At 32.5% G+C, this 15981-nt stretch overlaps 2 protein-coding genes across 6 annotated transcripts in view; both read right to left on the minus strand.

Annotated features, from left to right (window-relative positions):
* Positions 1 to 6606, minus strand: part of LOC129941214 (beta-1,4-glucuronyltransferase 1) — a 292248-nt gene extending 285642 nt beyond the window's left edge. For all 4 annotated transcript variants that reach the window (XM_056049787.1, XM_056049785.1, XM_056049789.1 and 1 more), the window contains exon 1: positions 5555 to 6606. The gene's annotated coding sequence lies outside the window, so the exon portion shown is untranslated. The remainder of the gene's footprint in view (positions 1 to 5554) is intronic.
* A 7020-nt stretch (positions 6607 to 13626) lies between these two features.
* LOC129954144 (nuclear hormone receptor FTZ-F1 beta) overlaps positions 13627 to 15981 on the minus strand; it is a 64793-nt gene continuing 62438 nt past the window's right edge. For both annotated transcript variants that reach the window (XM_056067858.1, XM_056067859.1), the window contains one exon: positions 13627 to 15017. In XM_056067858.1, coding sequence (XP_055923833.1) covers positions 14934 to 15017 — 84 coding nt within the window. In that variant the 3' untranslated portion in view covers positions 13627 to 14933. The remainder of the gene's footprint in view (positions 15018 to 15981) is intronic.

A 15981-nucleotide genomic window follows, 5' to 3' on the forward strand; every position in this document is an offset into this window, starting at 1 on the left:
CTGCAACCCCGTACATAAGTATTGGTCGGATGACCGATGTGTAAAGCTAATAGATTATGCGAGGTTGAAAACCCCATTTGCTTCCTATGGCTTTTTTGCAAAGGAAAAGAGCTGCTGTAGCTTTTTTAACTCTTTCCTGAATATTAGATTTCGAACTTAATTTTTTGTCCAATATCAGACCAAGATATTTGGCTTTATTGGTAAAAAATAGTGGTACACCTTTTATTGAAGGAAGTACAATTACTGGGATCTTGTATTTCCGTGTAAAAAGGACAAGGTCTGTTTTTTAAGGATTAATACTAAGTCCGCAGTGATCAGCCCACCTAGTGAGCATATAGAGTGCGTTTTAGAAGAGGTCTCTCAGTGTATTAGAATGTTCTCCTGTGACGGCGATAGCAACATCATCGGCATACACAACCACTCTGTAGCCTTCCGTCACAAGGGATATTAGCAGTTCGTTAACCACTATTTTCCACAGGAGAGGGGAAAGAACACCACCTTGCGGAGTGCCTCTACCGACAGACCTTTTTGTACTTTAATCCCCCATCTTAGAGTTAATGATCCTGCTTTTTAGCATAAGATTAATCAACTCACAGAGTGAGTATTCGACGTTTAGGTACGTCATAGCAGAAGTGATAGCAGATGTGTCAACGTTGTTGAAAGCGCCCTCAATATCCAGGAAGGCCACCATAGTATATTCCTTTTGCTATAGGGAGTATTCGATAGTTCTTACCAGAGTTTGCAAGGCAGTTCCTCCCGATTTACCTTTTTAGTAAGCATGCTGAGACATCGATAGTCTTTTATCAATATTATTACGTGCATGGATATCAATCAATCGTTCCAGAGATTTGAGAATGAATGATGATAGGCTAAATGGTCTTAGATCTTGAGGGTTGACATGCAAGCATTTGCCCGCCTTGAAAAAAAAAGTTTTTTTAAGAAGAGCCGTTGCCGTTTTTCAACCTCTTCATACTGCTGATATCTCCATACCTGACATCCATTTGTCATTATAGTTTTCAGAGCCGCATCAAACACTCTAAATTTGACACTATGTGCAACGTTTGTGTTCCCAAACAAATTTTGCTAAGTTGGGTTTATAACAGATAACAATTTCTTCAGTTTAATTTGAATGTGTTTCTTAGGGTTGAGTTGGGGTCTGAGAATCATTCCCAATTAAGTAAATTCATTCACAACTTCAATATGTTCACCATTTAGAAACCACCTTTCATTTCTACTGTGTCGTTCTCAGCCTGTTCTAAATATCATAGCTTTCGATTTTAATATATTTATTACCAGATTCCACATTTTACAGTGCTTATCTAGCCTGTTTATCATGAGCTGAAGACTTTCCGGGAGCAAGCAAAACGACGTCATCAGCATATAGGAGCCATTTTATAACAAGTCCTGCAATTTTGATACCGTTTGGCAAATCCTCAACTATGTCGTTGATAAACAGAGCAAACAACAGGGGGGATAAAGGTCATCCTTGACGTACTTTACTTTTGGTTTCAAGCCATTCTGATATTTGTTCACCGTCCCAAACAGCTGATGTAGTATTATCGTAAGGTTTTCTGAGTACGTTAGAAAAATTAGAGATTTAATTCATAAAACAATGCTCCTCGATCAATGCTATCGAAAGCAGGTTTGAAATCAATAAATATTGAATACAGCTTTTTTCCAATTTTCTCCGTAATAATCTACGATATTTTAGATGGAGAAAATGTGATCCGTTGTTGAATAACCTGTTCTTAAACCTGCTTGAAATTCGTTCAACAATTTTTTCTCATCAACCCAAAACTTAAGCCTTTTCTTAAGCCTTTTTTTAGGAAAGAGAGGCTCCTATAATTTTTCACATTATTTATGTCTCCTTTTCTGTGTATTGGAAATACGATTCACTTTATGAAAGTTTCAGGTACTTCAGCCGTGTGCAACATATTTGAATAGGTCTTTGCTAAATTTTCCAATAAATCGTTTGGCGCGTTTTTGAAAAATAATAAATAAAAGTTAGTATTTTTAGCCTTAAACTTTTTAAGATATTTTATTTGGATTTAAAACAATCAATTTATAGAGCGAAGTATTTTAATTCTTATTTAATCTATAGTAAATGAATTTAAATTTTGAACTCACCCTTTCACTAATCATCGAAATATGATTGTCAGTATGTCCCTACATCTGTAAATTGTAAAAATATTTCTGTCGAAATTCGGAATCAGTGACGGAAACTTTAAGAGTATATTTTTTAAAGTGGCGAAACTCATTTAGCTCAATGGGTTTGTCATGAAGCACAAACAATATGGGTTTTTTGGTCGGGTAGAAAACTATGAATCACCACTTTATCAACAAAAAGTAACGGTTATTGTAGACGATAACGATCGTCACGTTACGTTTGGCTCGAACTGAAAATTATGCATTTGAATGACTTGTGGTTTTAACAAAATGGTGCCTATAGACACAGGACATCTTACAATCAAGAAGAGTAGGTATGTTAAAATAGTAGACATGTTCACTTCAGAGGACACAAGCGTCCACGGGTTTTTTCTCAAAACCCACCTCTGTCTATCAACTCCTACTCTCACCTCCCGTGGTGAACATCGGGTGCCTAGTAGCTCAACTCGAGATTGGGTTCCAACCCCAGCGGAAAGTTGTTGGAGCAGCGAGAGGAAGAGAAGTGTTTCCACTAAGGCACCTCTCCTTATCCAGACGGCACCAGAGGATTTCCCGAGATGGAATCAACGGTGGTGTCTACAGTTCCAGTTAGGTTGAACTACTTAGTGAACACCTTATAAGGCTTCTTCGACTTATTTGAGCCCAAGCCTATAAGGAGCGGTTTTATCCGGCTCCCCGTCGTTAGAGTTATACTAAGGATCTGGCCCTCAAGGTGGGGGGTTGTGTCGTCTTGGTGACTTCCTTGGCACATAAAAACATCATAGTTGCCAAGCACCAACAAGCCTCGGATAGGGATGGATTTACTGTTGACAACTTACGCAAACGGATTAAGGACAACGAACTTCGGATATGCACGTTAAATGTTAGGTCCCTTAACAGACCATGTGCGGCCGAAGAATAAGCGCAGGCCCTAGACTGCTATAAGGCAGGCCGGGCAAAAAGAGGATAAAAAACTACGATATTTACTATGGTGACTGCTACCATGAAAACCAACAGCGCGTATTTGGATGCGGCTTTGTCATTGGAGCCAGACTTAGGCAAGAAGTCTTAAGCTATAGGTGTTTTAATGAGTGCTTCATGACCATACGCATCAAATCTAAATTTGAAAGATGACAACACCAAAGATATGTTCTTTGAGCTCTTAGACAAAACATATGAGTAGTGTACTAGCTACGATATTAAAATTGTCTTGGACGATTTTAATGCCAAGCTAGGAAGGGAAGACATCTTTGGTGGAATAATCGGGTAGAACAGCCTGCACGACAACACTTCCGACAACGGATTCAGGCTCATAGATTTTCTGAAGGGCGAAAAGTCATGGTAGCCAGTACGCGTTTTCCACGCCTCGACATCCACAAAGGAACTTGGACTTCTCCAGATCAACCTACCGTCAACCAGATTGACCATATTGCGATCCATCGATCCAGCACACGCTTCCAGCATCATGGATGTACGAACTTTCCGAGGAGCTAACATTGACTCGGACCACTACCTCGTTGTAGCCAAGGTAGCACTTTGGATTTCCAGACCCAAGGCAAAACAGGGAGGTGCTGGGAGAAGGTACAACGTCGAACGGCTACAATTGCCACAGATCGCCAAATCCTTTTCTGACCGAGTTACAAGTAACCTTTCTCAAAATTCTTTACCGCCAACACAATGTATCGAAAACCAGTGGCAACATTGCCAAGATACAATCAGAGAAGCCGCCTCCGATGTGCTGGGTTTCAAGCAGCTATCAAGAAGGAACCCCTGATTTAATGAGGAATGTCGGCAGGCAAAGCGGCACTGCATAAAAGGACGAGAGCTGTTCATGAGCTCTATGAGCAGAAGAGGCGAGAGGAACGCCGACTTCTCAGAAGGAAAAAGAGAGGGCATGAGAAGCGTGCGGTCGAAGATGTTGAGAGGTTTAAAAGCAGGAATGAGGTTCGAAAGTTTTATGAACAGATAAAACGAAATTCACAGGTACAAAAACTAGAACCGAAGGCTGCAAAGACGAAAGTGGAAACATTATAGTGGAACCACAGTCAATGCTGAAGATATGGAAGGACCACTTCTGCAGACTGTATAACGGCGACGACGAACCGAATTCCGCTGTCAGGCAGGATGATCCATTCAACATACACGACGACAGCCCACAATCCCGTCCTCCCGACTTAGACAAAGTAAAGATTGCCATATCTAAGCTGAAGTCTAACATAGTCTTAAAAATGTCTAAACCTGATATATAGAGTCATGTCTAGTTTTGGCATCATTGCCAAACTCGTCCATTTGTGCAGGATGACCATGGAGAACTCACGCTGCTCCATTAAGGTTGGACACAACTTAACAGAACCTTTTAATTTCAAAAAAGGTTTAAGAAAGAAAGAAAGAATATAATAAGAATGAAAGAATAGTGCAGAGCTCACAAGTCAACACTAAAGGCACTATCTTCCAAAAATCTGTCTAATTACTAGCATATACTGATGCCACTGACATAATCAAATTTGATAGCAAAAGTGAGAAGTTTGCATATGAAATATTATTTACATTTTTAAGAACACAAGGACCTTTAAGATCTTAGAAATATAAACTTTGAAAACAATATCATTTTATTAAATAAATGCTTTTACTAAATTTGTAGTTTAGGTAAAATAATTTGTATCCGACGTTGGGCGCCATTTTTAAATTTATTTGATTGAATTACACATTTTTTAACGAGATTTCTCAATTCATATCTTGGCGTTGCTCTAAACTTAATAGTCTTATGTTTATAACGAAAACTCCATAATTTTATTTTGAGAAACATTACAAAAGAGTTACACCAGACTTCAAGTACAATGCAAAACAAAAGAACATCTACCTTAAAACGAACTACTGAGACCCTCATGACTCAAGTATCTTTAAATCAACCTCTTTCTAGCCACTAATGTGTAATAATCTAATTAAATTCATAATGTATTTATTAATTTTTGCATGTATCAATCTACGAGATATAAACTTTAAATAGAAAGGATTGTGAGATGTTCCTTTAATTAAAAAAAAAACTTTAACACTATTTCACTCCTTTTGAACCTGCTTTATTATTTATACCGACTTTACTCACTTTCCGTATCATGTAATCGTACCTGTCTATTTGCTGTTGAGTTCTGAAGTGACATAACCTAGGACACGAAGCACGAAGGGGTTAAAAATAACTGTTTATGGATAGTAAGAAAAAAGAACGCACACTTCTATAATAATTCAAAACAGAGAGAGAACCAGAGAAGGGTTATATTAAAATTCACCACACCAACCCCACAAACACTTGATTATTTTATTCCACCACCCACAACCACGAACCATAAACCAAGGAAATTAGAATAAAATAAAAAGGATTGAAAATTATAGAAAATACTGTTTGTTAACTTACCTTGACAAATGTCAATGCACGCCAAAAGAGTACCCAAACAAAGTACAACCGCACCGAAGTAAAGAGAAATGTAATCCAAAAACAAAATCCACAATCATCCCACACTCTATTGCTGTACTGTAGTTATATTCTTCTAATTAAAACACCAACACACGCACAAATTCGAGGATATTTCAAAATCTTGTGCAGATAAAAGCGAGATAGAACGAACGGTATACGGCACGGCACACGCGACCGGAACGAAATGAAAAACACCTACACCATTAGAAAATCCACCGAAGAGAAACTTTATTACAAAAAGACTTATTAAATATTTTTATTTTCCTCTTTTTTATTATTTTTTTTTACTAATTTGCTTCCTTCACTTCTTTTCTTTACTAATTTATTTTGCAAATTTGCTTCTAATTTTGTTTGGAAAATTCACTTTGAACGGGAAAATAAAGAAACTCATGAAATTAATTTAATTTCAAGAAATACGAAGCAGACATTAGACAAACAAGGCTACTTAGAGTCCCTGTTTGACCCCTTACATCACCGACCCGACGCGGCTGCTGCAGGTGACAGCTCTTCGAGGACGACGATGATTTTATGCTCCTTTCACTATATTTTCTTTTTTCTTTGCGAGATGCTTTAGCCAGCCACGAAATAAAAAAATTACTTAAACAACAAATAAAACAAAATTGCCAATTCACAACAAACCGTTAATTGAAATAAAAAAACAACAAATTTCTAGAGCAGATATGTGACAATTTTGACAGCTGATCGTGACTCCGCGAAGGTTCCGACCGACCCGCACCCGATAAAAACAATTTCATTACAATTGCAAAAATATCGACAAAAACCTTTCACCTTTAGTACTCAATTCTAGGTCACAGAATAAGTATTTGTTTATTTTTATTTTCTTTATTTATATTTCATACATAGGTTTCTGGTTTGGAATACAAAAAATTAAAAAACACAAACTTGTGCAAAAATTTAGTTTAGTTTAGAGAAGAATTAACACGGAGCAACACGCGTCCACCACCCGCAATGGTGTTTCGTTTTGAACTGAACTGGTTTTCGATTTGCCATTTGGCGATGCTCAATGCTATGCTATGCTCACATCAGCTCAGCTCAGCACTCAGTTCCTTTCCTTTGCTTGCTCTAAGATGGAGAAAGAAAAACAAGCAGTAAAAATTCAATTCCAATTGCATACAAAAATGTGTGATAGCGATAGTACGAGTGTGGCTGAAGCATAAATGCAAGAGTGTGATAGATAAGCATACAAAAACAACAAGAAGTAAAAACTTAAAGAAACCGAAAAAAAAAACAAAAACATAACAAAAACAAGACACGTAAAGAGAGTATTTTCAATGTTGTTCGTGGGAACTTATGCTGCATAGGCATAGGCGAGAAAGAGAAAAATTGATTCGGGCTGGAATTTATTGGCATTGGGTTTAAATTTTAGAAATGTCAAATTCAACTTTGATGTTTTTGGAATGAATTGAAAGTGGAAAATTTGTTGCTTTCTAAAAATTGTAGCTGCACTTGTATGGAATGTTGATTTTATGTCTAATATTACGCTACAGTTGTGATGAAAAAATGTTTTAAGTGTTTAATTTTGTTTCAGAAAATCAAATGAATTTATATATTTTGAAACATAGGTTTACTTCACGTGAAGCATTTTTTTTCTATGCTCGAGTATACATCAAAGGTCTCAAATATATGATTCTGTCTAAGACCAATTCTATCAAGTCTAAAAAACTATCTGTCATTCTTCTTTGCCTTCTAGCTGAAACGTCAACACATCTTATGTTGAGATCAATTTATCAAACACATTAAAAGTTTGGATCAATTTTCCACGAACAGCGAATTTAAAAGTGCTTAATTGACCTTAAATGGGCAATCTTTTGGCAACAATAGACTTTTGACAGATCTTATTAGAGCAAGTGTTTTCTTTGAAATACTTAAATTGTTTGCAAAATAGGCTGTTCGTAGTAAAGACTTGTAGTACCCGTGGTATGGTTGGTGCTTTGGACTGTCACGGGTTTTTTTTCACGGGTACTGCCTCTTGCGAGGAATTGACAAATTCTCCAAGAATAATTCTTGTCATGAAAAGTGCTTTCTGAAATTAGCCGTTGGGATTCGGCTTTAAATTGTAGTTGCCTCCATCCTTGACAACAGTACTAGAACACAGGAATGGTTGAGAGTTGTTAGTCACTAGGCCCTGGTTCTCAAAGAACTGTTGGGCCACTTAATTTATTTTGTCGTTACAAATTCGTATAACATATTCGTAGTACTTTTTATTTCAAGAATAATAAAATGTATGTTATTCTGTGTTCATAAAGATTTCGTCAAATTTAATCAATAATTAAATTTCAACTTTTTCATTTAAACAGTGTGTGTTTTAGAACACATCCCTCATATATTTATTTATTTATGTCAATTCTGAATTAATATTCGTCAAAACGATTATCATTAACGTTATTGTCGATAATTTCCTTCACGTAACTTTGTCACTATGGTCTCGTCTATCGATTTCAGTATAAGATCAATGAAATGTCAAAATGACCTCAACGAAAGATAATGCTTGTTCGATAACTTGAAAATGTTATTACACTTGGTTTTTGTCCATAGGAAGTTGTGAAAGTTAGCAACAAACTCTATTGTTTTGTTGAAATCACTTTGCCGATTATCGTCTTACGTGAAGTGAGGCTATCGTCAAAACGTTTTACGAAATGACCTCTCAGGGGGTCAATAATTTCTTTATTATCTGATTACCCCCCAACAAACCGTCCAGTGGTGTTAAATCACACGAACTTGCAGTCCAAGATGCGAGATAATGCGCACACCAAAAACTCTTTCTTTACGAAATTGAAATAAAATTATACCGATAAGTTTTGTTAATAATATTTTGACTCAAGTGGACTTAACTTAATGTTTGTCAAATTTGTGGGATTGACAAAGCAGACTTAACTTTTTATTCTCACCTAGAAAACAAAACAACTTTGCACTGATGTTTTTTCTTTTCATTGACATTTTTCAATTTTTGAATTGTGCCATAGAGAATTCTTGAGAAATTAAATCATACGAACTCTATTCTCTGATTTCTTACATTTGGAACTGTTGTTCATTTTCCTGTGAATACAGAGTTTTCCGAGATCTTAGACATATCAACTGGTCCATTAATTGAAATTTGTCCTGACTATTTTTCAAGTCAACTTTCCAACAACGTTGGAAACCAACTTTTTTGGCAGCTTGCCAATCAGATACCATAAACAGGCTTTTCCTTTAAGCCTCTTGTGACCGGCAGCAAATGATTTCTTTAACATTATTGAATTTCAATTGTGGTGTTTCCGAACACTAATCTTTCACTCAAAACTTTAAATTGAAAAATAACAAATTTTAAAAATTCGTAACAATGATTACACTTCAACAATCTGTTTGACATAACTATAATAGCTGACAATAGACAGTTTGACTGCGTTCAATCTCGTGTTGGATAGTTGGATAGTTGTATTGAGATAGCTGTCAAAAAATAAAAACAACTTCAGAAGAAACTTTGAAGTCAAAATTCAAACAGGATGAGGTTTTTCAACTTCAGAATGCTGGACACTAATTTGGATGTAAGACCTTGTAAAGTATTCATATACAAAACGAGAACAAATAAAGTCAATTTTGAAGTTTAAAAAAATAGATCATATACCTTCTAAAATTCGGAGGCAAATAGCTTCTTCATCGACTATTATTATGTATGGAACATTCTTAAAAACAACTTCAACTAACATTTTGTATCTGTTTGTTTACAACAAATACAAAAAGCTGAAAAAAATTTTAAAGTTTCTTTAAATTCAAACATGTGTTGAATCAGCTGTTCTGTCAGATACCTGCATGCCTCAGAAATTCTTGGATACCTTTGGATTCCTTTTTTGACATCTCGGTTTTTTTTTTTGATCAGCTGTTATTTTACACGTAAAACTCTAACAAAAAGGTATCCCGATACCCTATCTGTCTGAGATTGAACGCAGCCTTTCAGGCGACATGAGACAAGTTTCTAGCATTTGATTGCCCAGCCAAAAAATTGCGTTCCAGTTAAAGTAACTTTACTAGAAAATTGACAGGAGAGTTAGTCAAGACAAATTTCCCTGATTATCAAATCATTTCCATTTATGTCAAAATGACAGACAACCATAATTTGTCATTCAAATGAAAACTGAACTTTATTACTCTATAGTTTATTTATTTTCTGCATATTTTGTTGATGATTTATGAAGAAGGGTTCCTTGTTTGTCAAATTGGAAAAGGAATACAAAATACAGGTCGAGATGGAATTGCAGCTTGCCTAAGGAGTGTTTTGTGAATAATTATGTTTTTGGTAGTTTTTTTTTAGTAAAGTTAAGTTCCGAGTTTATAGTTTAAAATTTATGACACTTGAAAACTAACTAGTTGCCTTGGTCTAAATTTACGTTCAAAGAATTCAGGTGACTGCAAATGAAGTTCCTTATGTTGTCTGAATCTGCTCAATTCTTTCCAAGAGTAGATTATGCTTATTGTATTTTTATATTTAATATCCTTGAACAAAATAATCGAGTGAGCTAACCATTTCTTTCCATAAGTTAGGTTCCACGTACTTTATGCTTTTTTGGACCAGTTCTTTCATACGTTATGAGCGGTCTTAGGATTGGCTAAGCCAAGAGATAAACCATGCTGAGCGGAGTGTTTTTGCAGGCGGTGTGTAAGTAGACCATCTCAGCAAATACGTCAGGGATGATATACCGGAGACAAAAAATCATCCTTGGAGAATATTTTTTAAATGTCTCGTCCAAAAGGATGAAGGTTCAGAAAATGTGTTATTTTAAGTTTGCTTAAGAATGGAAAGATAATACGAAAAATTATGTCAATACTAATATTTATGTAGATATATTAGGATAATAAAAAGAGGAAGGAATATATCAATCAATTAAATGATACTATTAGGTTCAGGATGGAAAAATGAATTTCCAAGTCCTTAACACTGCCATTGGCAAGTCCTAAAAGTCTCAAAAATCGCAGGAGTTTGCATACAAATTTTAGACTAACTATAAAAACCTTGGATTATATTAAATCTTCAATTAAAGACGTCCCGGTGGGGTACGCTAGTATTTCTTAATTCAAACTAAGAAACCACTTTTTTTAAGGAAGAAGAAAACACAGAAAAAATAACTTGCATAATTTTATTTCTTTGTCTTGCAGTTTATTTTTTCGTTTCATATATATATATAAATTGATTTTCAGTTGTGTAAAAATGTTAACAAATTTTTACAAGAATAATATTATTAAAAGTTATGTATCTTTAAGTATAGATACATCTACATATTTGAATATAATGTAGTCAAAAAAGTTATTTTTTATTAAAATCGTCATTTTACATAAAATGTATGTATGTAAAGAACTATAAATTTTTATTTTGTATTTAGGTTTATAAAACATCTTTTTTTTTGTAAAAAAAACTAAAATTATTAGAAATATTTGCGGCTTGAGAAGAATGAAATTCATTTCTATATTTATACACATAAAGTACTTACAAATGTTTTTATAATTCTTTTTTTAATATTTGAGTTTTATGTTTAATTTACACAAATTGTTTTTGTGTTCTTTCGTTTTATATAAAAATGTGTGTACAATTTTCTCACAAAATATTTGTATTTGATTTTTATTAAGTTTTGTAAAGACATTTTAAATTGTTGTTAGATTTTATTTTATTTTATTTAACTACAAAAAGAATTATTTATTTACATAGAATTAAAAGTGTAACATTATTGTTATTCAGTCATTTAAGTTTTTCTGTTTGTGTATGGTACATTCTTATTTTTTTTATTTTGTTTGTTTTAATGGAATACAGAAGATCACTCTTACACAAGTATTTATTAAACCCCAATTTATCGACCAACAAAATAAAAAAAAATGCTTTCAAGTGACATTATAAAACCAGAGTTAGTTGAAGTCGAGAAATTTACATGAAATTACCTTAAAACTAAAAGGATCAATCATTAAAAACTTCTTTTAGTGAATTTTAATCACCAAATTTAAAAAAGCGGGTAAGCAAGGACTTTGGTTTGAACAAAACAAAGTTAAGCCATAAGGATCTAAAAATATAATTAATTCATTCAATTTAATTTTTTAAACGGTGGGCTCAATAAATCAATTAAACTCAGAAAATAATAAATGTACACTCGGGCGTGTACTTACTTTTTTTATTAAGCAAAAATGGAAAAATCCTTAAACATTAAATAAGTACACATATGAAGGGGCAAAGAATTGTCTACTAAGCCATCTTGGAATATACAAATGTAAATCCTCATTCTAGGTTTATTTTAACTCCTTGTTGGCCACAGACCAAAACTAAGACAAAGGTAGTTCTGTGATCTGGGAGCTATTTTACATTAATTTTAAGACCTTCAAATTCTAAAAATATGCTCTTCCTTAAAAAAAGATTTCCTCTTCTTCAATAGATTGGAATTTGGAAAATATTAATTTAGATTTAGAGTCAAATTATTGGAATTTTTCAACTTAGAGAATTTAAAATGTTGTTATATGAAAACTTCCCATTCTAATTTCCTGTTTCTTGGGCCTATATGACTTTTATATAAAATTCTTCTTTATAATTATTCTGATTTCATAAAGGCACATTTATTTTTATATTTTATTATGTTTACACCATTAATTTGTTGAAGTTATATACAAAAATTCAAAATTTTAAATAAATTAGTTTTCAAATGTTTCTTGGAGAGTTTAACTAAATAATACGATTTATCAATTGCAGAACATTAAAAGGATTTCATACAATTTGTTTGCCAACCTTTAATTAAAGTTTTCACGGAAGGTTATTAATGTATTCATTTACTTGGATATTAATAAAACAGGTCATTTATTATTTTGTTTAATCCTAGCCAAACATTTAGGAAAAACACAACTATTTAAATTAATTTTTCAGATAAAATCAACAATAGTATTTAAGTGATCGTGCAAAGTCGTAAAAACTGAGATCATTTCATAAATCGGTTCTCGAGTAACAAGTGAATAAGGAACATCTTATTCAATGTACTAATAAAAGTAAACGGATCTAGCAACGACTTAGGTCAAGAAATTATCGTTAATCAGGTTAGTTGTATATGGAATAAAATTAAATTGTTTTCAAATGGGTTTTTCTATTTTTCAATTTCAGAACCGAAATATAATATTATTGAATTAAGAAGTATTTTTGTGTCCTTCTGGATGTAGAACAAAAGAAACAAGTTTTACTTTATAACCTTGTATCTAAAGTTCTGCGCTAAGTTCTATGAAATTATTAGAATGAAAGCCTTAATTTTAATGAGAAATGTCATAAGTCGTTTTTAAGTAGACATTAACTGCCAATTTCTAAGTACTTTTAAAGATTTTTTTCTGCAAATGTTGGCAAATTTCAATGACATACATATTCTTTTATCATCAAAAGGACTCAAGAAAAACTCAAGGATTTAGTTCAAATCAAAATTAAGAATATTGTATATGTATATTTCGGAATCGGAAACAAAATTAAACATTAATTACAACAACCCAGTTCTTGACATTTTCAATTAACTTTCTATGGGGTGATATCGAACGAAATTTTTTGAAATCTGCAACTTTTACTGCAATTATTTTGGATATTTTGTATTGTACCTTTTGAAAATGTGTGCCAAGTTTGTGAAATATCTTATTTGAAACTTTCAATATGCCGTGCAGTGTGATACTGGAAGAAATGACATTACAATTTTCACCTTTTTTGACAAACCCAATTCTTTCATCAATTATACATTAAAAAATCTCAGTTACTAAGAAATGCAACAAAGCTAACATGCACAAACCACGACGATTCCTTCCATTGCAAGTACCCCTATGGATTGTGCTTAACCAGTTGGTTATATATTTATCAAATTATGTTGAGATATTTAGGGAACTAATTTGAAAAATTCATATAAAATCGTTTTAACTATAATACAAAAATTGTTTTCTTAAAACAAAACGTCAAACTTCAAGCAAGAAATTCATTTTGAAAAACAAGTTGGTACTTTTATGGCGTGTTTTTTTTCCAAAAATTGTTTTTAAAGTTGGAAAAATTGGATCAGGATTGTTAAAATTCTTTGAAAATCATATTTAATTCCATGCATAGAATTTTCTCATCCCATACTCAAGTATTTTTTTAATTAACTAATTTCTATAAATCTCTTGGTCCCTTATTTTGTTCTTTGATGATTATTTAGTATAACTACAATCTTAACAATCAAATCATAAAAAAACACAACTCATAGAAGAAAAACAAAACAACAATTCATAAAATTAAAACTATATTTATCAATATTCTGTATTGCATTGCTTTTTAAATAGAATAAAAAAAAAACATAATTAAATTAAAATTAAAAATTAACTTACATAAAAAGTAAAAAAAAGAAAAACAAAACTTGAATTTTGATTATACATATATTTTTGTAAGATACTACAAAATATTCTATTAATTAAAAATTAATAAAAAAAAAATATATTTCTATTTATGTATAGAAAACATGTAAATAAAAATAAATACATATTTACTAATTGTTCAAAATAATAATATAATAATAAGATTAAAAAATAAACATCTCGTCATCGATTTCCTTTTTAAGGCTACGGACGAAATTCTGATTTCATACTAAGTTCTATGTAAATTTGTATTTAAAAATAAGGAAAATTATATAATTAAAGCAATTTTTTTAAACCAATCGTGGGAGAGATGCTTAAAACTATTCTTTTATAATTAAGTATATATCTTTTATATGTTTTCTATTTTTGTTTTTTAGTTATAAATCATTTGCACAGTTTAATTTAAGTAAAAAGAAAAAGATTTTTTTTCATTATTATCACTGGAATTAGTTAGGGTTTGAATTTAATTTGTTTTGTATATATTTATATTCCCATGGAACATGTAAAGCTGCTTTCTTTATTGGCTTATACTTTAAGAGTTCTTTTTAATATTCTTTTTTTTCTTTTTGAGTTTACAGTCATGCATTTGTTTTTATTGTGTTTACGTCTTTAGGTTTAAGATTATAGAAAAGAATAAACAGAAATTTGGCGATTTAATGAATGATTTTTTGTTTTTAAGTTAAATATAAAACTAATTTATTTTGTATGTTTATTTTTGTAATTGTTCAATTTTAGGCACGTTAATTTTGTGTTTTGCATGCAATTTTCAATTCCACATGAAAAAATTAATAGGTATGTACTAATAATGAAGGTGGACCATGTTTTTAGCTTTTTTAAATGATGGTGGTTAAGACATTGCCACAGTTTGTTGGGCGGCGCTGTCGAAGACGTACGGCGGGATTAAACTTTATGCATGATACCTCGTAGGTTTTTTGAGTTTTTGTCAATGTTCTCCGCGTAGAAGTTCCATAAGTAAATTAAAATCTCCACCATCACGAGATTTAATGGTAAGCATCTCCTTACCAAGCTGCAAAACAAAAAATAGATTATATTTATTAATATTAATATGAATAATATGAAATTAATCTTAAATAAAATCAATCAATTGAATTTAGAGATATTTTGTTTTTTTTTTTGTTTATTTAATAAGGATTTTTTGTTCCTAAGGTTTGTTCAAATCTATACTTCAGTTAAAGTCAACTGTATATCTTGATACACTTTCATTTTTTTTATAACTCGAAAAAATAAACTGATTAGAAAATTTAAAAGTATAAACTTCTTTAAGATAAATATTTAATTGGATATTTTGATTTTGTTTTCCTTTTGTTTAATAATTTATTTTGTTATAAGAAATTGACAGCTATGAAAGCTTTTTCATTACACACATTAACTATTTTGGTTAAATGGCTTTAATGAAACCTAAAATTTAAGGAATCAATTTGTATTATTAAGAGAAAATTATAGAACAAGAATTTATTTGTTAGCTTTGATAAATTTTGAAAATGAAGCATTGTTTCATCTTGATAAGTTGCATTTAACACTGGTTGTGGTATGTGCATTCAAGAGGACACAAGCGTCCACAGGTTTTTCTCAAAACCCAACGCTGTCTATCAACTCCTACTCTCATCTCCCCGCGGTGAACATCGGGTGCCTAGTATCTCAAGTGGATATTGGGTACTAACCCCAGTGGAAAGTTGTTGAGGTCAGCAAACGAGAGAGGAGGGGGAGAGGTGTTTCCACTAAGGCACCAGACGGCATCAGACGAATTCTCTTAATGGAATCAACGGTGGCGTCTACAGTTCCAGTAAGGTTGAACTACTTAGTGAACACCTTATAGAGCTTTTACGAATTATTCGGAGCCCAGGCCTATAAGGAGCGGTTTTATCCGGTTCTCCGTCCTTGGAGTTGTATTAAGGATCTGGCCCTTCAGGATGGGGGTTGCGCCGTCGGGGTGACTCCCTGACCACGTAAAAACATCATAGTTGAGAAGC

Source organism: Eupeodes corollae, chromosome 1, assembly GCF_945859685.1.
Source record: "Eupeodes corollae chromosome 1, idEupCoro1.1, whole genome shotgun sequence".
In the NCBI taxonomy this organism is placed as follows: Eukaryota; Metazoa; Arthropoda; class Insecta; order Diptera; family Syrphidae; genus Eupeodes; species Eupeodes corollae.